The following is a 22696-nucleotide window of genomic DNA, read 5'->3' as shown; positions in this document are numbered from 1 at the left end:
TAAAAAAAAAAAAAAAAAAAAAAAAAGGAATAGTAGCTTTGTCTGTAGTAGCACCATTCTGGGAACCATCCCAAATTCATTATCATATAATGCATAAATAAATGGTATATTTACAACAAAATCTTATATAGCAGTGAAAATGAATGATGTTCAGCTAGACAGCTCAGCAGAGATGACTCTTAAGTTGTTGAGTGAAAGAAGCAAGTTATAAAAAACTTAATAATAGAGAACACATGCAGTGTGATTCTCTTTTACAGATTTCAAAACCTAGCAAAATTAACAAATATTGTTTAGGGATTGAATACCACAAAACTCAGGATAGTGGTTCTCTCAGGGGTGGAAGAGGAATATGATTGTGAAGGTGAACATGAGAGGCAAGCTTTTATTATTCTGAAATGTTCTATTTCTTATACTTGGTAGAAATAATGTGGATGTTTGCTTTATAATTATTCTTTAAAATATGGGTACACGTTTTATTCTCAAGTATTTATGATATAAAATATCATATATTATGCATATAAGAGACTTAACCTCTCAAAAACAAATACACCAACAAGAAAATATAATTAGAAAGTATGTTGATGGAGTTAATTGGACAGGTGACAGATTTTGTTTGTGCTATACATATTGCCTGCTGTGAAACTCAAATAGTGTCAATAATCCATCAAACTTTTACATTATTTTAAAACAAAGCTGGTTTATCTTGTAGCAGTTTTTCTAAGAATAGCTCATGAGACTTTTATTTCTTGAGTTTTTATTCAGAACAATTTTTATACCTAGTTTTCCTGGGTACAAGATTAAGGGATTACTCCATAGTCTGCTGGTGTTAAATATCACCATGGAGATATTTGGGACTATTCTGATTGGTTTACTATTACAGGTAATTTTTTATTTTGCCATGATTGCCCAAAAGACACTTTATTTTTGAAGTCCAACAAGTCTGCTGGAATGTGTCAGTTTTTCCTAGGACACAGTTTAATTTTGATCAGATTTTATCCATTTTTATTTCTTGAACATTTTCTTGCACTGTATTTGAATATTTTTCTTTCTTTTTAAATTGTTTTGGTTCACTTCTTTGGCGATAGCAGTAATACGTATGTTGGATTCCTTACTTTGATTCTTTTAAACTCCATTCATTTTTATTTTGCTTATTTTTCTCACTCCTGTGAGAAATGTTTTTAGCGGTTGTCTAATATTTTTGCTACATCAAGTGGCCTTTTCCCTATGGTTGTTTTCCCCCAAGTTATTTCCTCTGACAGTTCATGTTTTTGTCTCCCATCGTGCCATATCTTCCCTGACTGCTTGTGTTTGAATTAAATTCTTGTTTTTATAAAATGAAGGCTTCATTAAGTTTTTTGAAATTCATGGCAATGTGTATCTAACTTTTATCTTTTTTTTTTTTTCCTTTTTGTCTTTTTTCGTGCCCGGCAACGGATGGCAACCCTCAGTGTCGCGCCCATACCGGACCGGGACCGGCCACGGGATCGCAACCCTCGGTGTTGCTCCTGCCCCTCGCTCAGCCAGTGAGTGGCCGGTCTGTATGTGGGATCCGAACCCTCGGCGGGAGCGCCACTGCGCTTCCCAAGCGGCGCACTATAGCAGTGCGCCACCGGGCCGGCCCTAACTTTTATCTTCTCTGTAGCAACTTTTTTTTCTCCTTAGTATTTTTCATCTTCTATTTGTATTTTCCTATTCTTTTTTAAAAAATTAATATATTTGTAGATCCATTTCTTGTTCCTTTTGAATTGTACGTTTTTGAATGAGCTTGATTTTTCTGGATGAACTATTTCTAGAAGGTTTATGTTGGATAGGGGCCAGAGCCACTTTCCCAGAAAGTAGGAGTTTATTAATTATACAGTATTTTATGTGATTCAAGTTCTTGAACCCTGTATTTCTCTTTAAAACTGCTATTGCAGCAGAATCTTTTCACCCTTTCTTACTGACAGACTGCTTCCTACAAATGTAGTTTGTGTGACTCCCTATCTAGCCCAGCCTTTCCTTCTTCCGACAACTAGAACAAGGGTTTATATTTCATCAGTCTGCACCCTTATTCTAATTGCTCATTAGAAGGGAATGTTGGTTTTGCACCTCAGATTCTCGCACTTAACTTTGGAGAAATATGCTCTGCTTGTTTTAGCTTAGATCTTCAGTTATTGGTGTCCTCTCTCAGTGTCTTTTTGTCTCTTTGTCTCTGTTGTATTCAGCTGTCCTTCCACATACATTATGATATTGCCATTTATGGTTTTGAAAGTTTCCTACTTTTCATTAAATGTAGAGTTTGTGGGGTTTTTTTTTTTCCTTCTAATTTTTCTTATTGATAGTGGGTGATATCTTAGAGGAGAAAAGGGGAAAACTTTTTACTCAGCAATTTTGAAATAAGAAATGTCCTTTAAACTTTTGAGATATAAACAAATAATAAGACGTGAGAGAGGGCATTTATGATTTTTTACTTGAATCTACCCAGAGACTTAGTTGAACATCTTCTTCATACAGTTTATTTTCTGGAAAGGAAACAATAAAAAGCCTACTTTGTTTTAATAGATATTATTCAGAATTTGGGCTTCATTTTCTAAAAATTAAGACTACTTTGGGGTACTTTGCTTTCAGAATTACTTAGCTTTCCATGATGATTGAGTATGTTACCCTAATCAATTACAAACTCTCTCACTGGATTTGAGATTTGATTTTACCCTAAATTATAAGCTAATCAGTTACCTATTACTGCTGCATGGATGCTGGCAAAAGACATGATATTTCTGGGTCAGAGACAAAGGATTTTATTACTCACAACACAGAAAAACGCATAAGCATCAGCATAGTTGCATGGATTCCCCTTGGCCTCAAATTCCACAGGGACAACACAATGTGGCTCATAAATGCTGCACATGTGGTGGGTTTGCATCACAACTGAGAAACGTTGAACTTGGGGAATCTGCCACTTTTATATCAAGTAATGAGCTAACATGTTCTTTGTCTGAGGGGAGTTGTTACCTTATCTCTCAAAGTTTCCCAGAGAAATGGCCTGAATAAAAGAGCAAGTGATTGGGCCTTGCAGTCTTGGCACACCCAGCAAGATGTGGAGGATCAAAAGAAGCCCAAGAAAACCTGTCTCTCTCTGTCTCTTTCTCCCTGTCTCTTTCTGTGTCTGTCTGTCTTGCTGTCTCTCTCTGTGCTTCTAAAACCCTCTGTAAATAAGAATCATTAACTATGTAATCTGAAATGTTTTGCTAACATAAAACCAACCAGAGAGATGTCCTCTTGTCACTACTGTTCACCCATTGGGATGGGCCCCAGGTTTGCCAAATTCTCCTTTGTTCTTGTTTTTCTTCTTTTTTTTAACTATTATTTTTGAAACTCAAGGGCATAGAGTTGAGTTAATTTTATATCTGTCTGTCTGTCTGTCTATCCTTAGTTCATGGCGCAGCATCATTATCAGTATCAATCCCAGCAAGGACCCTTCTTGTGTAATACCTGTATATATATTTTTATATTCTCATTTCTCCCTTCACATGGACAGCTACTCTAAAAAATTTGATATGTATATTTGGACTTGTATGTATCCTTGTAAAATATTGCACATTGTTTCATATGTGTATGTATTTACTTTTTAACTTTTTTTGGCAGCTGGCAAGTATCCATGCGCTCCAACTGAGCTAAAAAAAGCCACTTTTAACTTTTAAAGTTTAAAGTGATTTCAAACTTACAGAGAATCTGCTACAGTAGAAAGATTTTCCATGTGTCCTTCACCCAGATTCAAAAATTGTTAATATTTTGCAACATTTGCTTTATCTCTCTTTTTATATATGTACATATATATTTTTTTCTGAACTCTTTGAAAGTTGTACATGTTATGTCCCATATTCCTAAATATTTCAGGATGTGTTTCCTAAGAACAAAGGATATTCTCTTGTGAAACCACAGTACAGTTATCAAATTAGAAAATTTGACATTAATACACTACTGTTATCTATAACATAGTCCATGTTAAAATTTCATCAGATATCCCAACAATGCCCTTTATAGCATGTTGTTCCCCAGTTTCCATTGCATTTAGTGGTGTTTCTTTAGTCTTTAATCTGGAACAGTTCCTCAGCCTTTCTTTGTTATTCAAGAGTGTATATGTAATTTTTGTTTACTCATATGTATAGTGCTGAAGACCTTCTTTCCTTTCTTAATTTTCTCAGTTTTTAAGATTCACCCATATCTGTGTGTAGAAATCTATCTTGTTTGATGCTTCTAATTTCTGCTTATTATTCAATAATATACATCTACCAAATTTTACTTACCTGTTCCCTAGTGACAGACACCTAGATTGTCTTCAATTTCTTGCTATTATAAATAATTCTACCTTAAACATCCTCATACATATTCCCTTTGAGAATGTTTCTGAGATTTGTATATCCAAGAATAGGATTGCTGACTCATAATGTATCTGCTTATTTAATTTGACTAAGCACTGTACTGCTGAATTGCTCTCCAGAACAGCTGCTCTAACCACACTACAACCAGTATGTATTAAGATCCCTGTTTCTCTATACCAGTGTCAACATTTAGTCCTAGTTGATATTCTAATTTTTGCCAGTAGGGTGATTTAAAGTGGCATCTTTATTTTCTCTGATCCCTAATGCATTTCGTTTCTTTTGCCAACCTCTTCAGCAATAGAGTTTCCTTAGGAGGGAACCTATCATTAAAAAAGAAATATATTTTATACTTCAGCCTGATCAGATTATTAGAGGGATCTTTTGAAGTTGATGTCATGGATGGCAGTTGTAAACTTCCATTTCTATTTGTGTCATTGTCATTGGCAAATCATTTCTGGGATTTCTTGTGTTTGAAATATATGCTACTGGTGGGCTGGTCAGCTCAACTGGTTAGAGCCCAGTGTTATAACACCAAGGTCAAGGGTTTGGATCCCCATACCACCCAGCTGCCCCCCCCCAAATATATATATATATACATATGTATATATATATGTATATATATATGTATATATACATATATATATATATACACAAAAAGTATATATTCTCTTATATGACTAAAACCTAAATCCTTGAGGCAACTATAAAGATTGTTAGTAGAAATAGAACTCAGGATTTTCTCCTTCAGATACTTGAGTTTCTTGGTTTTAAAATCTTTTTGCTTATACTTGTATATTTCTGAAAGGGTTTTTAAAAACTAGGTACCCTATTGTGTATTTTTCAATTGAAGTTTAAAATTTTTTCTTTTATGATTAGGTAGTTACAAAGTATAGAATTTCTACAGTATTACAAATATTGGCATTTAGAAATAAAATTGCTATATCCCTCTTTTAAATATATTGAATTTAATCTAAATGCTGTAGCAATTAGGTAACTATCATTATGCATTTTAAAAAATACACAGACAGGTTCTTCTGAATTTACATCATTTTTTTCCTCAATATGCCCATTTCCTTCCAGAATTTTATCTTAATGTGTATTCTAATCTAATCTTTTTAAAAAGATATGTTTATGCTTAAAGGTATTTTTAAATAAAATTATATGTCTATACAACAAAAACACATGTAAATTAAAGTTACATTTAAAATTTTTCCTTTGCTTAAAAAGAAAATAAAAATTTTCTTCTTTTTAAAAAGATATGTTTATGCTTAAAGGTATTTTTTAATAAAATTATATGTCTATACAACAAAAACATATGTAAATTAAAGTTACATTTAAAATTTTTCCTTTGCTTAAAAAGAAAATAAAAATTTTCTTCTGAATTGAATATTTATTACGTTACAATAATTATTAGTTAGTGATTAATAGGAAGAACATGTACATATTACAAATTTTGATAAATAATTAAATATGAGTAAAGTTTTTATTAGAAGGCGTATCTTTAATTAGATTTTTAGTATTTTTTCAATTACTGTATTTGTCTCTGCATGGCTAGAATGAAGCAGGATTTCAGCATCAATTTGATTTCTGTATTTGTTTCTATAGATGTGAGTGCTGAGAAAATTTGTTCACATAAGTAAGTAGACAGGGATAAAAGTAATGTATTTTAGAAATATCACTCAATACTCTGGACTCCTTTTGAGTCGTTTGTCAAAACATATCCATGGTGATCCATTATCAAAAAATAGTTTTAACAATCTGTCAGCTGTTAATTTGATTATATCCTCCTGCAAACTTGATGAAAGTAAGGAATTAGAAACCACCTGGTATGGTTTAATTAAAGTCAGTCAAAGTCATTCTCTTTTCTTAATATTGATACCAAATGTTTTCAATTTTTTATTTTCTTGGCACCAGTGTTCTTATACTCCAAGGCAGTGCACTATTGAAAAATTATGGATACATGAAAGTTATGCCTGGTTTTTTTGTAAGATGGGAGAAATATGATTTCAAAAGTAGAAGCTTATCTTCTTTTTAGAAAAGAATACATAAGGAAGTTGAGGATCTCAAAATTGATTCTATGAAAGCTATCTATGCCTGCCTATACCCATCTTAACTTAATACAGGGATATGTATAAGACTGCTGCTACAAGGAACTAATATTTTTAAATCTATGATCACTTGAAAAGAAGTATGAATAGAGTAGCATCAAACTTTGAGAAATATAACAAATATTAATTTTCTTGAATTACACATTTACGCTACCGAGCTCTTTGAGTAAATCTGTAGTTGGTAGTTTTGACAGAAGGTATGTCGAATTTAATGCACTTGAAACTCCACCTTCACATTCCTAGAAGACTGTTCAAGGAGGTTGACTCCAACGTATTGATGTCAAACTAGAATACTTAATATTGGTGTTCTTGGAAGGTTATTTGGTACTCTAATTTAGGGCTCTGGATACTCTTACTTTGCTTATGTTGGTTCCTTCACTTGAATTACTAGCTCCTCCTCGTATGTGGACATATTATATGTCTTTATTATAGCTCTTTTATATTGTAGTCATAAAGGCCAATTTATTCTGCTTCCTAAGTGTGGATTCTCAAATCTAATCCCACCAATCCCCTTTTTGATATTTTCCCACCAACATCATTTCTCAGTTGGCAATGATCTTCTGACTCCTCTCCCTGGCTTCATTCTCTTCCCACTTCACTGTCTGCACTGTAGAATTATATTGATATGTATAAAATATGGAGCAATTCCATATTCTCTGACTCAGAAATCTTCAGTTGCTCTTACTTATAAATCTCCAACATCTCCAACATTTACTTTCATTAATTATTTTGTACATACCTGTTCTCAACTACCTTTCCAGACTTCTCTTCAGCAACTGTCCTCATCTATTTTATACTCTACTTGCATTTTCTTGAACATATCATGATGCATTTATTAGAATGTCATAATGGGGACATAACTTTATTTTTTTAGTAATATTCAACCTAAATTCCAGCTACTTGTGAAGAAAAGTTAAAATGTATTCTTATACAGTGGGTGTATCTTTTACAGAAAAGCAATTTTATCATTGAAATGTATTTTTGATCACATTGATAGTACTAAGCATGGGTATTGGACATAGGGAAAAAATGACAAAGAAAGGCTTTGAAAAATGAAGGGGGACCATGGCAAAGAAAACCTATAATCCTTAAGTATCAAGGTTTTTCAGCAGGTGTTTTGAAAACTTACATACACACACACAAACAAATTATATATGTATTTAATTCACCTTTATTGATATTAATAAGAAAAAGTACTTTTGCGTTTGACCTGTAACCTTGAACTCAATGGATCATAGCCATCTTTTTATAATTCCCTTTTGTATTTAGCACAGTGAGGTAGGATGAATACTGACATGTTAAAAGATGGGTTCTACTAATAATTTACTTACTAACACTTACTGTGTGATCTTTAATAGGTCTTTTATCTTTGCTAAATCTCAGTTTTCTCATTTATAAAGTGAGGATTAATATGTATTCCCTTTTCTGTTCAAGGAGAGATTGAATTATGTGAGATAAAATGTGAAAGCGTATGATAAAGAGATTTAGACTTGTATTATATTGTAGACATATTCCTTAGTGTCTTTAATTTTAATCCTGTATTTCTTTAAGCTTTAGAGGATTTGGTCTATCTTGATGCAAGCCGTATATTGATAAGGCTAACAAATGGCCAAACAAGGAAATAAAGGATGTGTTGGGGGTTTGTTTGTTTCATTTTTGTCTTATTTCTTTCCGTTATGTTTCTTTTGTTTCTTCCTTAAAACAGTTTTGGTATGAACCATGATGGAATTGGAAATTCTTGTGGGACGCAAGGTCATGAAGCAGCAAAACTTATGGCAGCTCACATTACTGCAAATACCAATCCTTTTTCCTGGTCTTCCTGCAGTCGAGACTATATCACCAGCTTTCTAGAGTAAGTAATCTCTGGAGAGTGATGATGAATTGCTCCAGAAGTAAGCTATTGGGAGAAGGCTAATATGTAATGCTTCAGACTTTGCATAATGAATTAAGTTTTATAGAGCCCAGTGATGTTTCAGGCTGTTTCCAAATACTTTGATATATTATTGTGGCAATTTTTTTTCTTCATACTCGAACAGAACTTATTGAATAGATTAGAGGAAGTGGAGTGAGGGTAGAAGTGGGGTCGATAATGTGAGTGTTAGAATTGTTCAATAAATGGGAAGCAATTTCAGAATTTAGATTTACATAATTTAATAGAGCATAGGCCAAACTTTAATTCAGTGATTATATATTTCATTTTGTCAGTGGAAAAACTGAGTTCTATATGAGTGCCAATGTATCTAATAGTAACAAACAACAATGAAAAAATACCAAACACCCAGGAAATGAACACTTTGAGAAAAAGATTTGTCTTCAAAAATTTATTGAGTAACCCATCTTTCCTACAGTTTGGGAACTTCTTTTCTAGTCCTTTAATCTGTATTTTAAGAGTCTGGTTATTTAAATGTGAACAATATAAATTAGCTCAGGTATAACTATGTTCAGGAAAGCAGATGTTCTTCCATATTCACCTATATAAGGCTTCAGGATTGGACTTTGGAAACTTATAGACTGGAGTCTCACTTTTAATTTTGTGACCTTGGGTATCTTACCTAACCTTTCTAATCTTCAGTGTCCTAATTTGCTAAATGAATTTAACTCATAATTTACTCGTCAGGTGTTATGTATATAATTATGTATAATGCTATAATGTATATAAAACACTTAAGACACTCATTAAATGGTGAATATAATAATATCAAGGTTTCAGTGCATTTTTCTACCATTACTTTTAACTGTTTTATGCCATGTTTTCCTTGGGTAGGAGAGACATTAAACACTTTGAAAAAGTGAGGTATAAATAAAGCATAGGTGAACAACAGAAATTCTTTTTAAAAATTGACTTTGTTCAAAGTTCATACTAACATGATTATATTGTAAAATTTAAAAAATTCAGGTAGGTTATGTAGGGTAACATTATTCATTAAAAATTTCCTTCATATCTACTAATATCCAGAACAGGTATTCTGAAAACTTATACATATTTTTTAAAAGGCCCCAAACAAGAGATTTTAAATTACTAAGCACAGTGCTTTACTCAAAAATTAAAAGATAAATGTTTAAAATGGGCTCTTTTAAATTAATTAGTGTAATAGTAAAGTTAAAGGAATTGAAAATTTATTTCACCAAGTAGTTCTTCTGATAACCATATTATAATCTAACAATTTTTAATCTTAGTAATAGATAATTATAACACAACTTGCGTAGTACCACAACTGGGTGAGGTGCTATAAAGATAGACCACAGGGAATTTGTTTGATATCTTTTGGTGATTTTTAATACAAAGCACTAGCATTATCATTTGCCAAGGTGGTTTTAATGAGATTTTAAACAGTGTTGAAGATCTGCTCTCCCCAGAAGTCAAACCAGATCTGGAATTTCTCCCTTGACTTGGCTCATGTTTTTATAATGGAATCTTAATGTCTATCACTAAAAAACAAATTGTGAAACATGCTCAGGATTCCTGTGCATTTTCGCTGGCTGCCCTTCACTTGGTTTTTTAAAAGTACCATTTTTATTTTCTCTTCTGTCCTGTTTTCTGTCCCATTGGCTGTTGCACACAGATCATTTGCTGGTTACATGTCTGTATACTAAATACGAGGAACAGTTTTGATTCTTTGCCAGATCCTGCCTAGTGGAAGCATATTAAAGTTAAGACACTCCAAAAGGGAATCCCTAAATTGCTGGTGAAATACAGTTAAAAAATCACTACTGGTTTGGTGAGAGATATAAAATTATTACTACTTGCAATAAAGTATTCCATTGAATTAATTAAAATAATTAATCCAAAAAGCATTATTTAAGCCTTATTGCCTCTTTGCATTTTGTAGGCGCAAGCATGATTAGTGTTGACATGGTTCTAATGGGCTTATTTATCTTGTATTTTATAAAAATATTTTTCTTGTGCATCCTCATGAGAATGCTCACAAAGTTAAAACCATTAGTAAAAGATAGATGTGAAAGACAATGGGTAGAGACTTGGCGGAAGCTGCCCCCCCCAATAATAAAATAACAAATCTGATTATAATCTGACTAAGCAATAAAGTATTTTTTAACATGAAGCCCTTTAAAAAGGTCAGTTCACTGGAGTATGAAGACATAATAGTAACTTTCTTGAATATCTTTGTTCCTTTTTATAAATGCAGCGAACTTAATTGCTTTAACAGCTATGCATGATATTTTTAAAAATCCAGTGATATTTTGATCACAGATTGAGGTTACACTTATGTTTTATAGTTGGCTCAAAAAGGCTCATAACATATTATTTTAACTTCTCTTCTCAAGAAAAAGAAATCTTGAAAGATGAATTGTTTAGGAACTATAGCCCAGCCAGCAAAATGCATACCTTTCTCTGCTTAGTAACTGTATAGGCCAAAGATGATGGTGAATTTTAACAATGAGCTTTCTATGATTTATAGAGATTCACTATTCACTATGTTCTAGTGAAAACAATTCCATGGCTTTTAAATGTCAATAGAACACAAACTCTCCTGTGTTGTTCTGAAACACTAGGTGCTATTGATCAATCAGGAAATGGTGTTTGCCAACTCCCAATATTTTTTTTCAGATTTCTTAAACCCGGTGATTCAGTAAGTGGTTCATGAATCGCCCAGAAGCTGTCCTGATTAGATAATAAAGAACCCATTTCCGTTAAAATGGACATGTTGTGCCTGCTTCTGATGTTTTCTGACGATGGCTTTGCAGGTAGTGTCCTTCCTATCTGCCTACAGGCCTTATTTATTTATTAATTTAGAAAAGTAGAGAAAGATGAACCTGGTATTATGGCTCACACTCATTCATATCTATGGGCTAATTTACCAGGCAGTGGAAGGCCGCCAGAAGTAATTTGGGCCAGTTTCTCATACGTTTCCCACCGCTTAGCAATAGTACAGAGTAATTTCATGTAGTTTTCAAAAATTACGGGGGCTCTGTGACTCAATTCTTGCTCTATTTAAAGTACGTTAAATTGTTTGAACTGTCAAAGATCCATAGCAAAATTTCCTGCAATTCCAAATTAAATACAGAGTAGCCGTTTTCATGGAAAGGATAGAAGCTGAGCACATTGAGAGGCAGTATGATGGTCGAAGTTTAACGGGGAAGAAAGGTGAGAGTATAGCCACAAGAGAAGTGATGCAGGATGAACAAGATGATCAAGACACTCACATTTCTCCTCTAGCAATTACCTTTGAAGGTTAGTATCAATCTATTAGATGGCAAAACAGGTTTCTCCTCCTTCTGTTTATCTGACACATTTTGGGAACCTCACTTTAACCATAAATATCTTTGATAAGTCATAATTACATATGGGGAGGAGAGTAAACCACTAGCAGTATTTGTTCATGTCTCGGTAGCCTCAAGTTCAGTTTATTCAAGCACCCCAGTCATACAGAGGCTGAGAGAAAAAGGTTTGCGTTAGAAGGTACTATATTGTTTCATAAAGACTGACAAAGCAGTTTATGACAACATAGTAAGTAAGACACTTGACTTGCCATAAATGATATTAACAATCCATTTTTGCTTAATTTATGTGTGTCAGCACAACTTTGTGGGGAAAAAAATAGGAGGTGGAATTAAATGTTAACTTTTTGTTGTTGTTAAGAGACTGTTAAGATATGTACAGGGTTATACAGAAAGATTTATTTTTAGATTGACCCACTGTATTGTCAATTGTTTTATTGAAAATAAATCTAAAATCACAATTAGGAGTATGTCCTCATGTGTTCTGGAAACAAAGCCAGGAGTGCATATTTTGCATAGCGATCTGTAAATTTTAGTTGAAGACTGAACTCTGGCTCATGTTCCTATTTTCAAGACTAATTTTTGGACTATGTAAATAAGACCTCTCCAAATTAGAAGTAGAATATGTAAAATATGACTTTCTTGACATGCTGCAAAGTTTTCTGGAAATGTAAATATACTTTGATTTACTATGAATTTCATAATCAAGGAAGAAGCATATTCTTAAGCTACTATATTATTTTTTCTTTGTCTTAGAAGCATAAACAAAAGCAGAGTCTATAAGTTCAACAATTATCTATGTTTCTGTGGATATTAACTAGAGTTGGGTTTTCAGTTGTAATATATATACTGCTAGGGAAATAATCACAGATCTACTTTTTATGTATATAGTTTTGCTTGGGACAAGTTATATCTATGCATAACGATAGTAAGCTGTAATAGTACCTCATAGATGAAGACCAATGGTATTCTACATTTAATTAACTAATGAATGAGGTTTATGTTTTCTGAGTGGAAAATTGGCATATGAAACCAAGGTATAAACCATCTATGTTTAAAGGTGTTACTTGATGAGAAAATTCAAGATTTGTATATAATATCACTACTATTATTATTTTGATAGTAGCATAAATAACACTAGGCTCAACTTGTAAGAATTGTATGGTTATGTCCCAATTAGCTAGAACCCTAGTATTACAAAAATTTTCAATAACTTCTATTGTTTTAAATGAGACAATCACAAAGTATAAGATAATAACTTATATCTAATATTTTATGGAAGAAAAAACATTTACACATTTGCACCAGGAGATGTACGAAAAAGTTCATAGCATAATTTGCCTTTTCCAGAAATTGGAAATAACCCAAATGTTCCTTAATGGAAGACTTGATAAATAATTGTGGCGTAGTCTTAAATGGAATATTAAGGAACAATAAAAATGAACAGGCTACAGTTACACATATCAGCTTAGATGCATCTCACATTCACAATATTGACGAAAGAGTAAAGTCACAAAAGTAAATCTACGGTATTACTCCTTTGATATAGAGTCCAAAAACAGGCAAATAAATAATTGGGAAGTCAAATTATTAAGAAAAGGAAGGAAATTATTATATAAAAAATCAGAATACTCTACCTTGGGAGGGGAGGGGCAGGAGTGTGATTGGAGTTAAGTACTTAGGAATTTTCTTAGGAAAAAAAATAAGGAAAAGCACTTCAGGGTTAAATATGCATCTCTCAGATCCATGTCCTCTACCTTCTGTACCTGTAATCTATAATATTTTGAAATGGTGATTGATGACTCAGAGGCATGAAAATATCCAGAATTATTATTTTCTAAGAGTTAATTAACAATTAATAATTATGATCTATAGACTTTACTTACTTGAAAGTAATAAGGAAAAGTAGCAGGAAACTAGCAGATAACTTTTAGTAACATACAAAAAACATCTTTTTTTGATTTTTGCTTAACCCTTAGTTAAGAATTAAAACATAGAAACTATCCTATCCTTCAAACATTTTAATCAAGGTTTTATCGTATATACCAAATATGGTTACTAGGAGGAAAATGTACTCCACATGTAGTACACTTGTGTAGAAATGTAGAAACAATTTAAATCAGCCTTGCAGATACCACCACATTTGCTTTACTGGAAGACAACCTTGACTTGCACGCCTTGCTAATTTGTACAAATAAGGCCAAACCCATTTCAAAAGGTTGATGTGATGTTCCTAAGTACAGGTTAATTTTTAAAAGATCCATATGGTTTTCCCTTATATTTTATTTCATATGGTATTTTATTCTCCTGTAAAAATATACTGAAAATGGAGAACAAGACTGTCTAGTTATTTAATTAGACCACATCAATTCAAAGTAATAGGTGCTTCCAAAGTACTGAAACAAAAGTGCTCTTTGGAATAAACTTTCTCAGAAGAGTTTTGGCCAGAGGTGCCCACAGTGCATGGCATTCTTGGTTGTCTGAAGGGTTTTGCAATGGTCATCTGATTTGGTATTTGTTAAAGAACATGAACTGTGATTAGAAGACCATTAATACCTTGAAATAAGAACTCGAAGTAATTATTCTTGCTTCCTCCTGTGTTAGGACAATTTTCAGTTTGCCATCAGGAAAGAATTTTTTCTTCAGGGTGTCTATTAAACTCTTCTTTGGAATCCACATAGTTCTTCTTCTAAGTTTTTAGGTTAATTTTCTATATTTTGAAGAGTAATTGTATATAATTACATTTAATACATTTGGAATTGGTGGCAATTAGGTGAATATATCCTATACTTTTTTGTTATGCTATAGTTTTTAACTTATAGAATCCTGTACTTAAGTACTTCAGTACGTAATTTTTAGTTTTTCTATTGAATTATAGCAGTACTTAACTTGTTGTTTTATTTTTATTATATTTTAATTCCATTCTTTATGATATTTGTAATTTTATTGTACACAGAGATAAAACTGATATTTTGAAAGGAAAATTGGTCAATTAAACTACTAGTTTAATCATCTCACAAATATTTCATATTATCAATATGGTTCTTTTTCCATCATACTATGCAAATTTGACCTCTTTGTCATTAACTTTAATACATAATTTCAAATTTACTGGTAGAATTACACTTGCCTAAAGTTTGTATGTCCATATAGATTAATATTTATTTTACATAATAAAATAAAAAGGACTTGCTATTTAAAAGTTCATCTAAAAATAATTTTTCTTGCTGAGGGACATGTCAACTTCTAAAAGTACAATAAAAAGGAAGTAAAAAGTGTGCTGTCATAAAAACTGGATAGCTGGGTGAAAAAAGGTTGTTTGCTGTTAGATACTCTGAGAAGTGATAACTGAAAAAATTGTAATAGTCAATAGCAAAATCCATGTATATTAGTACCACATTTAGTATTCTACTAAATGTTTTTTATTGATTAAGAAATTAGTCAAGGGGGGGCATAAATGAAAGGAAAAGGGTGTAAAGAAGACAGCATTCTGTCCCTTTGGTCTTTTAATGTATATCACTTTAAGAATAGTATGGTTCAATTTTTGAAAGATATTAATTTGCTGCTGTGCAATTATACATTTTTACATAAAAAATTACCTTTTACATTTTAGAAATATGAGAAACTTTTAAGTGAACATGAAACTCATTGTTACGCATGGTTCTTTTTTCACTTATCTATAAGTGAAAATTTGTACTGTCCTATATAATACTTGAGGAACTTCTACTTGTGAAATTATTTTCCTTTGGCAAAGTCGATGGAAAAGATCTGGGAGAAAAAAACACAAGTGCTGGCACAATGGACAGGAATGTTGGAAAAAATTTTTAAATGTTGGCATAGGAATTCTTTAAAAATTCTAACTTACTCACATGTGAAATGAAAGTAAAAAAGCATCTGTCCTATTTTATGCACACTGACTAAATAAAAATGAACAATTATATTTAGCGAAGTTTAAAGCTCTTTAAACTAAGATATTCTGTCTGACTTTTGGCGATCTTTATGTTATTTGTTCCACTGAATTAAAATATTATGTTTGAGTGCAGGCATACTTTGAAAAACAGAAATTATAGAGAGAGGAGAACATTCTCTTTTCCAGTTCTGGTGACCCCAGATGAAATATGAAATTTTTGAGAGACTAAACACTTATAATATGCTTGAGAGGAGAACTTTGCGTGTTGGTTTCATCTGTCATCTGTCATTCAGCCCATTTACTAGTACAATTTTTCAAGAACCTATGGACATGTCTTACCACAGATCTATTGTTTTGCCCAAGGTGGAAGTATATAAATTAGATCTTTAAGGATTACAATTTTTTGAAAATTCTCTACATTTCATGTTTTTCATTCTACTACCAGATGTGGTTATATTTCCAATAAAAATAAACAAGAAGCTTAGAGCAATATGAAATTCTGTTTTGATTTTCAGAGAAATTAGTTAAAATCAATGTTTTAAAGGCCAACATGACATTTTCAGATTGTTGTCTAAGATGCTTTTATTGTGTCTTGGTGCTATAAAAAATATTTGGAGCTTTTATTCAGGTTTTATTAATGCTGTTCTATTTGGCCACGTGATTATTTATTGGGAGAATGTATTTTTCATGCTTCAAGTTATTTAAACAAAGAGCTCAACACATGGTTTCATAATTGTGATTGAAATAGTCCATAGAGTACCTAATTTCCTTTGATCCTTTATGTTGAACAGTTCAGGCCGTGGTACTTGCCTTGATAATGAGCCTCCCAAGCGTGACTTTCTTTATCCAGCTGTGGCCCCAGGTCAGGTGTATGATGCTGATGAGCAATGTCGTTTCCAGTATGGAGCACCATCTCGCCAATGTAAATTTGGGGTAAGAAGTCTTAATCCTCATGTTTAGTAATTTGTATGTGTTCTTTCATGACACAAATGTTATGATGGAATTATGATGAATGTAGTTTAACTCTAGTAATATCATTAACTTAAATATGGCTTTTGACATTGTATTTTTTCTGGTACCATTTATGTAATATCTTTTTCTAAATGTTGATTAATCCTAAATTAAACAAATTTCAAATTTCTTGTGAGTGATGCAGGTAAAATTTTTAATAACTTCTAATATATTTATTCTTTAAATCTTGAGTTTATGATGCCAACTTTACTTTTGTCTTTTGAAGTGTTATGGTTTTAAAATCCCTCATCACCCCCCTTTTCTGATACTCTTATAATTGGGCTAAAAGATATTTTTACATTGGCTAGGTGCCTTTACTTTAATTCATACTTGCTAGTTCTGAGTCAGTTCAAGTTGCTTCATCCACTGCCCACATTCCAACACGATAACCAAGCAGGAACAAGATGACATTAGCCCAAATAGTGAAACAAGGAAAATTGCTGTGGAAAAAAAAAATGTAGGCATCAGAATTTACTCTTCATGTCTGCGAAAAATAGTCTCAATGTCTATGTATCAGAAAATGTATAAAATTTTTTTTAATTTCATAGAAAAAATTTCAGTGTCTAATGGATCAGCTATCCATCTTTTCCACTTTGGTCATCATGTCATCATTGCTGGATTACCAATGTACCAGTGTCATAGAGAAATATATCAGCATCTATTATAGGGACATGTTCCTCATAGGAACACAGTATAAGCATGTTGAATGAAAAAATAGAATTTTAAAATGTCAAATTGTTTGCTAAAAAATATTCAAGTTTAAAAAATATGTTTTAAGGCTTGGTTCCTACTTTTATGCAAATAGTCTTTTGAATCTCTTTTTAAAAATCATAACAATAAAGGGAATTAAGTTTTAAGATAGTTAAGACTAAATGACATACTCATTGTACTGTACCAATTATTCCTCTTGGGTACAGTACAAAGGGAAGTAATTTTTAAAATATCTCTTGGGTGACAAGTATATTATTCTTGATAGACTTTGGCAGCACATTTTGTTCAATAGATTTAAAGATTGTGTGTTATTATCTGGATATGTAGAGCCGTGAGTAAAACTTTGCCTTTTCCTGTCTCTCTGTGAATAAAGAGCCTTCTATTCTTCTTTCTGTATGGTTCTAATTTCTTTTGTTCTTAGGTTGCTTTTCCCTTAAAAAAAAGTCAGTCAAACTTTATTCACAGTCTTTGTATATACTTTTAGCTTAATAGATTATTTTGTTTCAGAAGATACTTGTTCAGTTTTCGTCAGGTGACATGTGTTACTAAAAGTCTTCTCAAAACTCCCCATCTTGTCCCAGTCTTTTTTAGGAGAGAGGTAATCAGGGGACCTTTTCTAAACTTATTCTTTAGTGTCATAAATTCTCAGGTGTCTGAAACCCTTAGTCTTGGATTTGAGTGGATTTATTTTCTTTTTGCCCTATGTAAAAAGTTAGAACTTTTTAAGGCAAGATGCAAGTACAGGCTAGCACCATGCAAAGTTAGATGCCTACTAGATCATCTAAACATGTCTGCTAGCTATGTCAGCAGGTTTCTGAGGGACCTTGAATGTTTATAATAAATAAATAACGTGCAATGTACTTTCATCCAGGAAGCATCAGTATGTCCAAGAAATGTTTCTTCGCCTGTTTGGAGTAACAGACTCTTTCCTGTAAAGCTCTGTAGAATCTATTGTCTCACTTCTCTTCTACTTTCCATTAGTATTCTCTTTCTTATTAGGAAAGAATTATAAAAACTGGTTTAACAAAAAGCATTTTATAGTAATAACAATAAGTTTAAACTTAGGAAGGAAGTCACTAATGAGCCTATATAACATAGGGGCTGTGGGTGATCTTTTGATTGCTTCCCCCAAAACGCCAATTAATTCAGGGCTTGATCTCAGACATAGCTCTTTAGTTCTTTATTCTGTCACTTTAAGTCGTATCCCAAAGCTTGTTTTCAAATATACTTAATGGTTCAGTGTAGGTTAATAATATCCAGTACATAATTTACTCAATCATCAAAAGATGGTTGTTCATCTACAGGTAGATTTAAGGCTCCCAAAAAGCAGAGAAATTTTATAGACATCATAGCTTTGTTTAATTTATGGGGAATTTGTATTATCTATGAAATTTTTCACTGTTTATATAGAATTAAGAGTTAGCACATAAATGCAAAATAGTACGTTGTACATTGTTGTTGCTTATTTTAATTTAGAAGTGAGTAATGTTTTATCAATTGACTATATATTCTGAACCATAAATAGGAACACATGATCTAATACATGGTTTCCCAATGGAACAGAATATTTTTAAAGGAATATTTTAAATTCAAAAATCTGTTCATTATTAACTATTACCTGTGACCTTACATTGACCACCAATAGATTTTACTCAGTCTTGGGACACTTTTTTCAGTGAGCAGCAGCCAAATTGTTCTTGTAAACTTCAGATAGCAAGAGGGTATGATAAGTATGTAAAGTGCCTTTTATTTACCTGGCACATGACAAACAATCAATAAATGTTTCTGTTTTCTCTATGAATATGTCATCCGTGATAACATTCCTGTATAGCTGATATGTTGGTACTGCGTTAGGAGAGTCCAAGCTTTCTGTACTTGGGGAGCATATTAAGATACTCCAAGGGTCACACCTTGACTCAGTCTGACCCTTCAGTCTTAGCTCAGATGCCAGTTTCTCTTCAGACAGGCCTTTCTCTGATTGTTCTCTGTGAAAAAGTTTCTCCCAGTTACTGTCTTTTACATTATGCTATTTATTTCCTTCATAACACTTATTAAAATCCATAATCATTTTTCTTATTTGTTAATTATTTAAATGTGATCTTCTAGATGATGCCTTCCCTGACAACCTTACCTAAAATTGCACTTTCAAGCATGCATGCACACACATAAGCGCATATCCAACCGTACACACACACAATTCCTATCATTTTTCCTTGCCTTATTTTTCTCCTTAACAGTTATCACTTTCTAACATACTATATATTTTACTTGTTCATCCTCTTTATTGCAGAAATTTTGTCTGTTTTGTTCACTGGTCTATCCACAGTGCCTGGCACATAGTAGGGGCTCAATAAATATTTGCCAAATGAATGATTGTTAATGACAGTGTAATTTTCATGAGGAAAGGATTCTACCTCACTTATCCATGGCTATTTGTATAGTGAGTACCTCAATACCAGGCTCATACAAGAACTTAGTAAATATTTAATGAATAAAATGAATGAGAAGATTTATCTGGTGGAGAGAGAGTGGGGAGAGAGCCTTGGTGAAGGCTCTGAAGCTGTGTATTTTTAAAGCTGAGAGAAGGACAGTTTGGCTGATGCTCTCAAACATATAGCACATAAATGAGACAGGATTTGGTAGGAGCCAAATCTGATTGTATCTTATAGGCCATGTTAATAAGTCTATATTTTTATCTTGAAAGCAATGAGAAATTATTGAAGTGTCTTTAATGAATGAGACTAAGAGAACTTATCAATGTGCAGAAAATCATAGAATTTCCAAGACTCATTATGTCTTAGCGGACAAATATAATTATGTAATCTGGAAAAACCATATTAGAAAACTAAGATCTTTTTTAAAGTAATCCATGTCTTTCTCCCTTCCCTCGTCACATCTTCTTCAAATATACCCTGCACAGAGAAGTAAAGCAGCTCTGCCACTTATGGCACTACAATGTAGCAATGCCCTTGCTTTCCCAGGTAAATGTAAACTCATTCTTTTTATACTACAGGGTGCTGCACCATAGCTCTGAAATGAGATGAATAGAGGTGTTTATGTGTAAATGTGTGTGGGCTCCATACGTTTGAATTTAAGATTACAGAATCCCAGTGTGTTGTGATGGAAACATAAAAGAAAATATTAAAAGAAAATGTGACATAACTTTAAGACGTCTCATTAATTTTGAATCTTTCCAGGGGGAATATATTTGTGTCAAGGGCTCTATTTTACTTACAGATCATCAAATTTGAAAGTTTTCTCTTCTGTGTGCCTCAATTAAATGATTAATGATAGAATAGTCAACAAATGGTTGAATAACATATTTGTTCCAAACTTTAAGTGATGTGAGACTTTTAGGATCTAATATTAGGAATAAAAGATCAATATAACTGGATTTATTAAGATATACTAAGAATTAGAGCCACACAGTTTATATTCAGTTAAATTTACTGAAATCTGTACATTTTCTCACCTAAAGGAATACAGCCAATTTATTATTAAAAGATTATTTGGTATGCATAGAATTAAAATATGGGACAGCATATATCATTTTATTGTTATTGATTAATATGTTATATTAATCAATAGCTACAAAAATAATACCATCAATCTATGTTTGCCTGAAGTATAGCTCTTTGTAGTCAACATAACTGCTAGAGACATGATCGTTGAGTTGTCTGATTAAAGTATCCTGCTTCTGGAGAGTCATTAATAAAGATGGACATATTTGTCCCTGGACTCCAGTTTTTAATGTTTTTATGCCTACTCTTTTTCGTTTATTATTTTACCACCATGGATTAACTAAGATTCAAATAATTAAGAATCATTCTTTCACATAGTTTGTGTTGACTTTCTTAGTATATTTAGAATACTGTTGGCTACATATGCAATTTTTTTTTAAAGAGATGCAGATAAGTTGGGAGAGGATAATAGTGAAATACTGAGGAGTACATATAAGAGAAGTCTTATGAAAATTAGTTTCAGTAGGCTGTAAAAAAGAAAGCTAAGTGTTGGCCTGAAACCATCTTCAGGTTTTGCAACACTTATTTGTACTTTGATAGCTGGTAACAAATTTCTCTCCTTCCCTACCAAGAGCATTAAAAAAAAAAAAAAAGTAGTCTCAATTTTTACAGCTAGAGGTTTGTAGATTAGGTATTAGGAAGAATTTCAAGTTATTAAATATTGGAATGTTGCACTGAGAGAAATTGTAAAATCACTTTCCTTGAAGATTTTAAGATGTTGTGAATATTCTCTAGTGTGGTGTGATGTGGGCTTAGGTAATAAAAGGTATGGACATATTTTAACACCTCAATATTCTTTTGGAGTCTAAACATCTATATTTTTCAAGCATATACTTGACAAGAGGTTGATTTGATTTTCATTTTCATAAATTCAAAGCCAAAACCATAGGTCCATACTCGCTTTTTCCCTTAAAGATAAGTAGTTTTTACACTGGGTTTGGTACTTAGAGGTTTTCTTTTCTTTTTTTAGCCATTCAATTATTTTTTTAACCCCTTCAAATTGGTGATTAGTTATATAACCTGGACTTCTAAATTAGGGTGAGGTTTTTTTTTTTTTTTTTTTGCCTTTCTAAGATCTTTTTCTTAGAGGATACATTATCCTCTTTCTTCAGATGGCTACCAAACACCTGGAACCAGGCCATAGGGTCACCATATGTTGGTTTTCAATTTTCCTTTGTGTGATTAAATGATAAGTAACCTTTCTAATCATGGATACTCCTTTCTGACCTTTTCAGGGCTCTGCTCTCCCCTTTTACTCTCAGGACCCTTTATTACAAACAGCTGTTGAGAGATGTTACTGGTAGGGTAGTGAGGACAAAGAGAATATTTCATATTCAGGATCAAGGACCCAAGATGGCACAGGGTTTAGGGTTCCCAAGGGCAGAAAATTTGTGCATATCTTTTATGATCTTTATAGTTAAAAAAATTTTTAAAGCAACAGCTATCTACCAATAAAGACACCATTTTCTCTTCATATACTACTTTTCTTAATGATAAAGTAATTGTAAAATAATTTTATACTTTTATGATGTCCCTTCCCCCTTGTATAAACTGCTAATTTTAGTTTTCCTAGGTAAATTGAATTTCCAATTTTTAGTCTGTTTTAACATTTATAGTTACTTGAAAAGAATAGCAACATTAGAAAAGGTAACTCTAATTTCTTTTAATGTACTGAAAGGGTATATTTTTATTCTGATCAAAGGAGCCCAAGTTCAGTTATTTACAGTTATTTTCTATATACCAGATAAATTATTTTATATTAGATAATTACTATAAAACTCCATTTTCTAAATGTATTTTTATTACCGCTTATATCTGCTAATATTTTAAATTATT

The 22696-nt window shown here is 32.2% G+C and overlaps 1 protein-coding gene across 1 annotated transcript in view; it reads left to right on the top strand.

The window, feature by feature from the left end:
- Positions 1 to 22696, top strand: part of ADAMTS6 (ADAM metallopeptidase with thrombospondin type 1 motif, 6) — a 292310-nt gene that overhangs the window by 144464 nt on the left and 125150 nt on the right. Inside the window, exons 10-11 of the mRNA XM_008567759.1 lie at positions 8175 to 8321; positions 16409 to 16550. Of these exons, the coding sequence (XP_008565981.1) occupies positions 8175 to 8321; positions 16409 to 16550 (289 nt within the window). The remainder of the gene's footprint in view (positions 1 to 8174; positions 8322 to 16408; positions 16551 to 22696) is intronic.

The sequence above is a fragment of the Galeopterus variegatus genome, unplaced genomic scaffold (genome assembly GCF_000696425.1).
Source record: "Galeopterus variegatus unplaced genomic scaffold, G_variegatus-3.0.2 Scaffold343, whole genome shotgun sequence".
NCBI classification, from domain to species: domain Eukaryota; kingdom Metazoa; phylum Chordata; class Mammalia; order Dermoptera; family Cynocephalidae; genus Galeopterus; species Galeopterus variegatus.
This window is presented reverse-complemented; position numbering and strand designations above follow the sequence as displayed.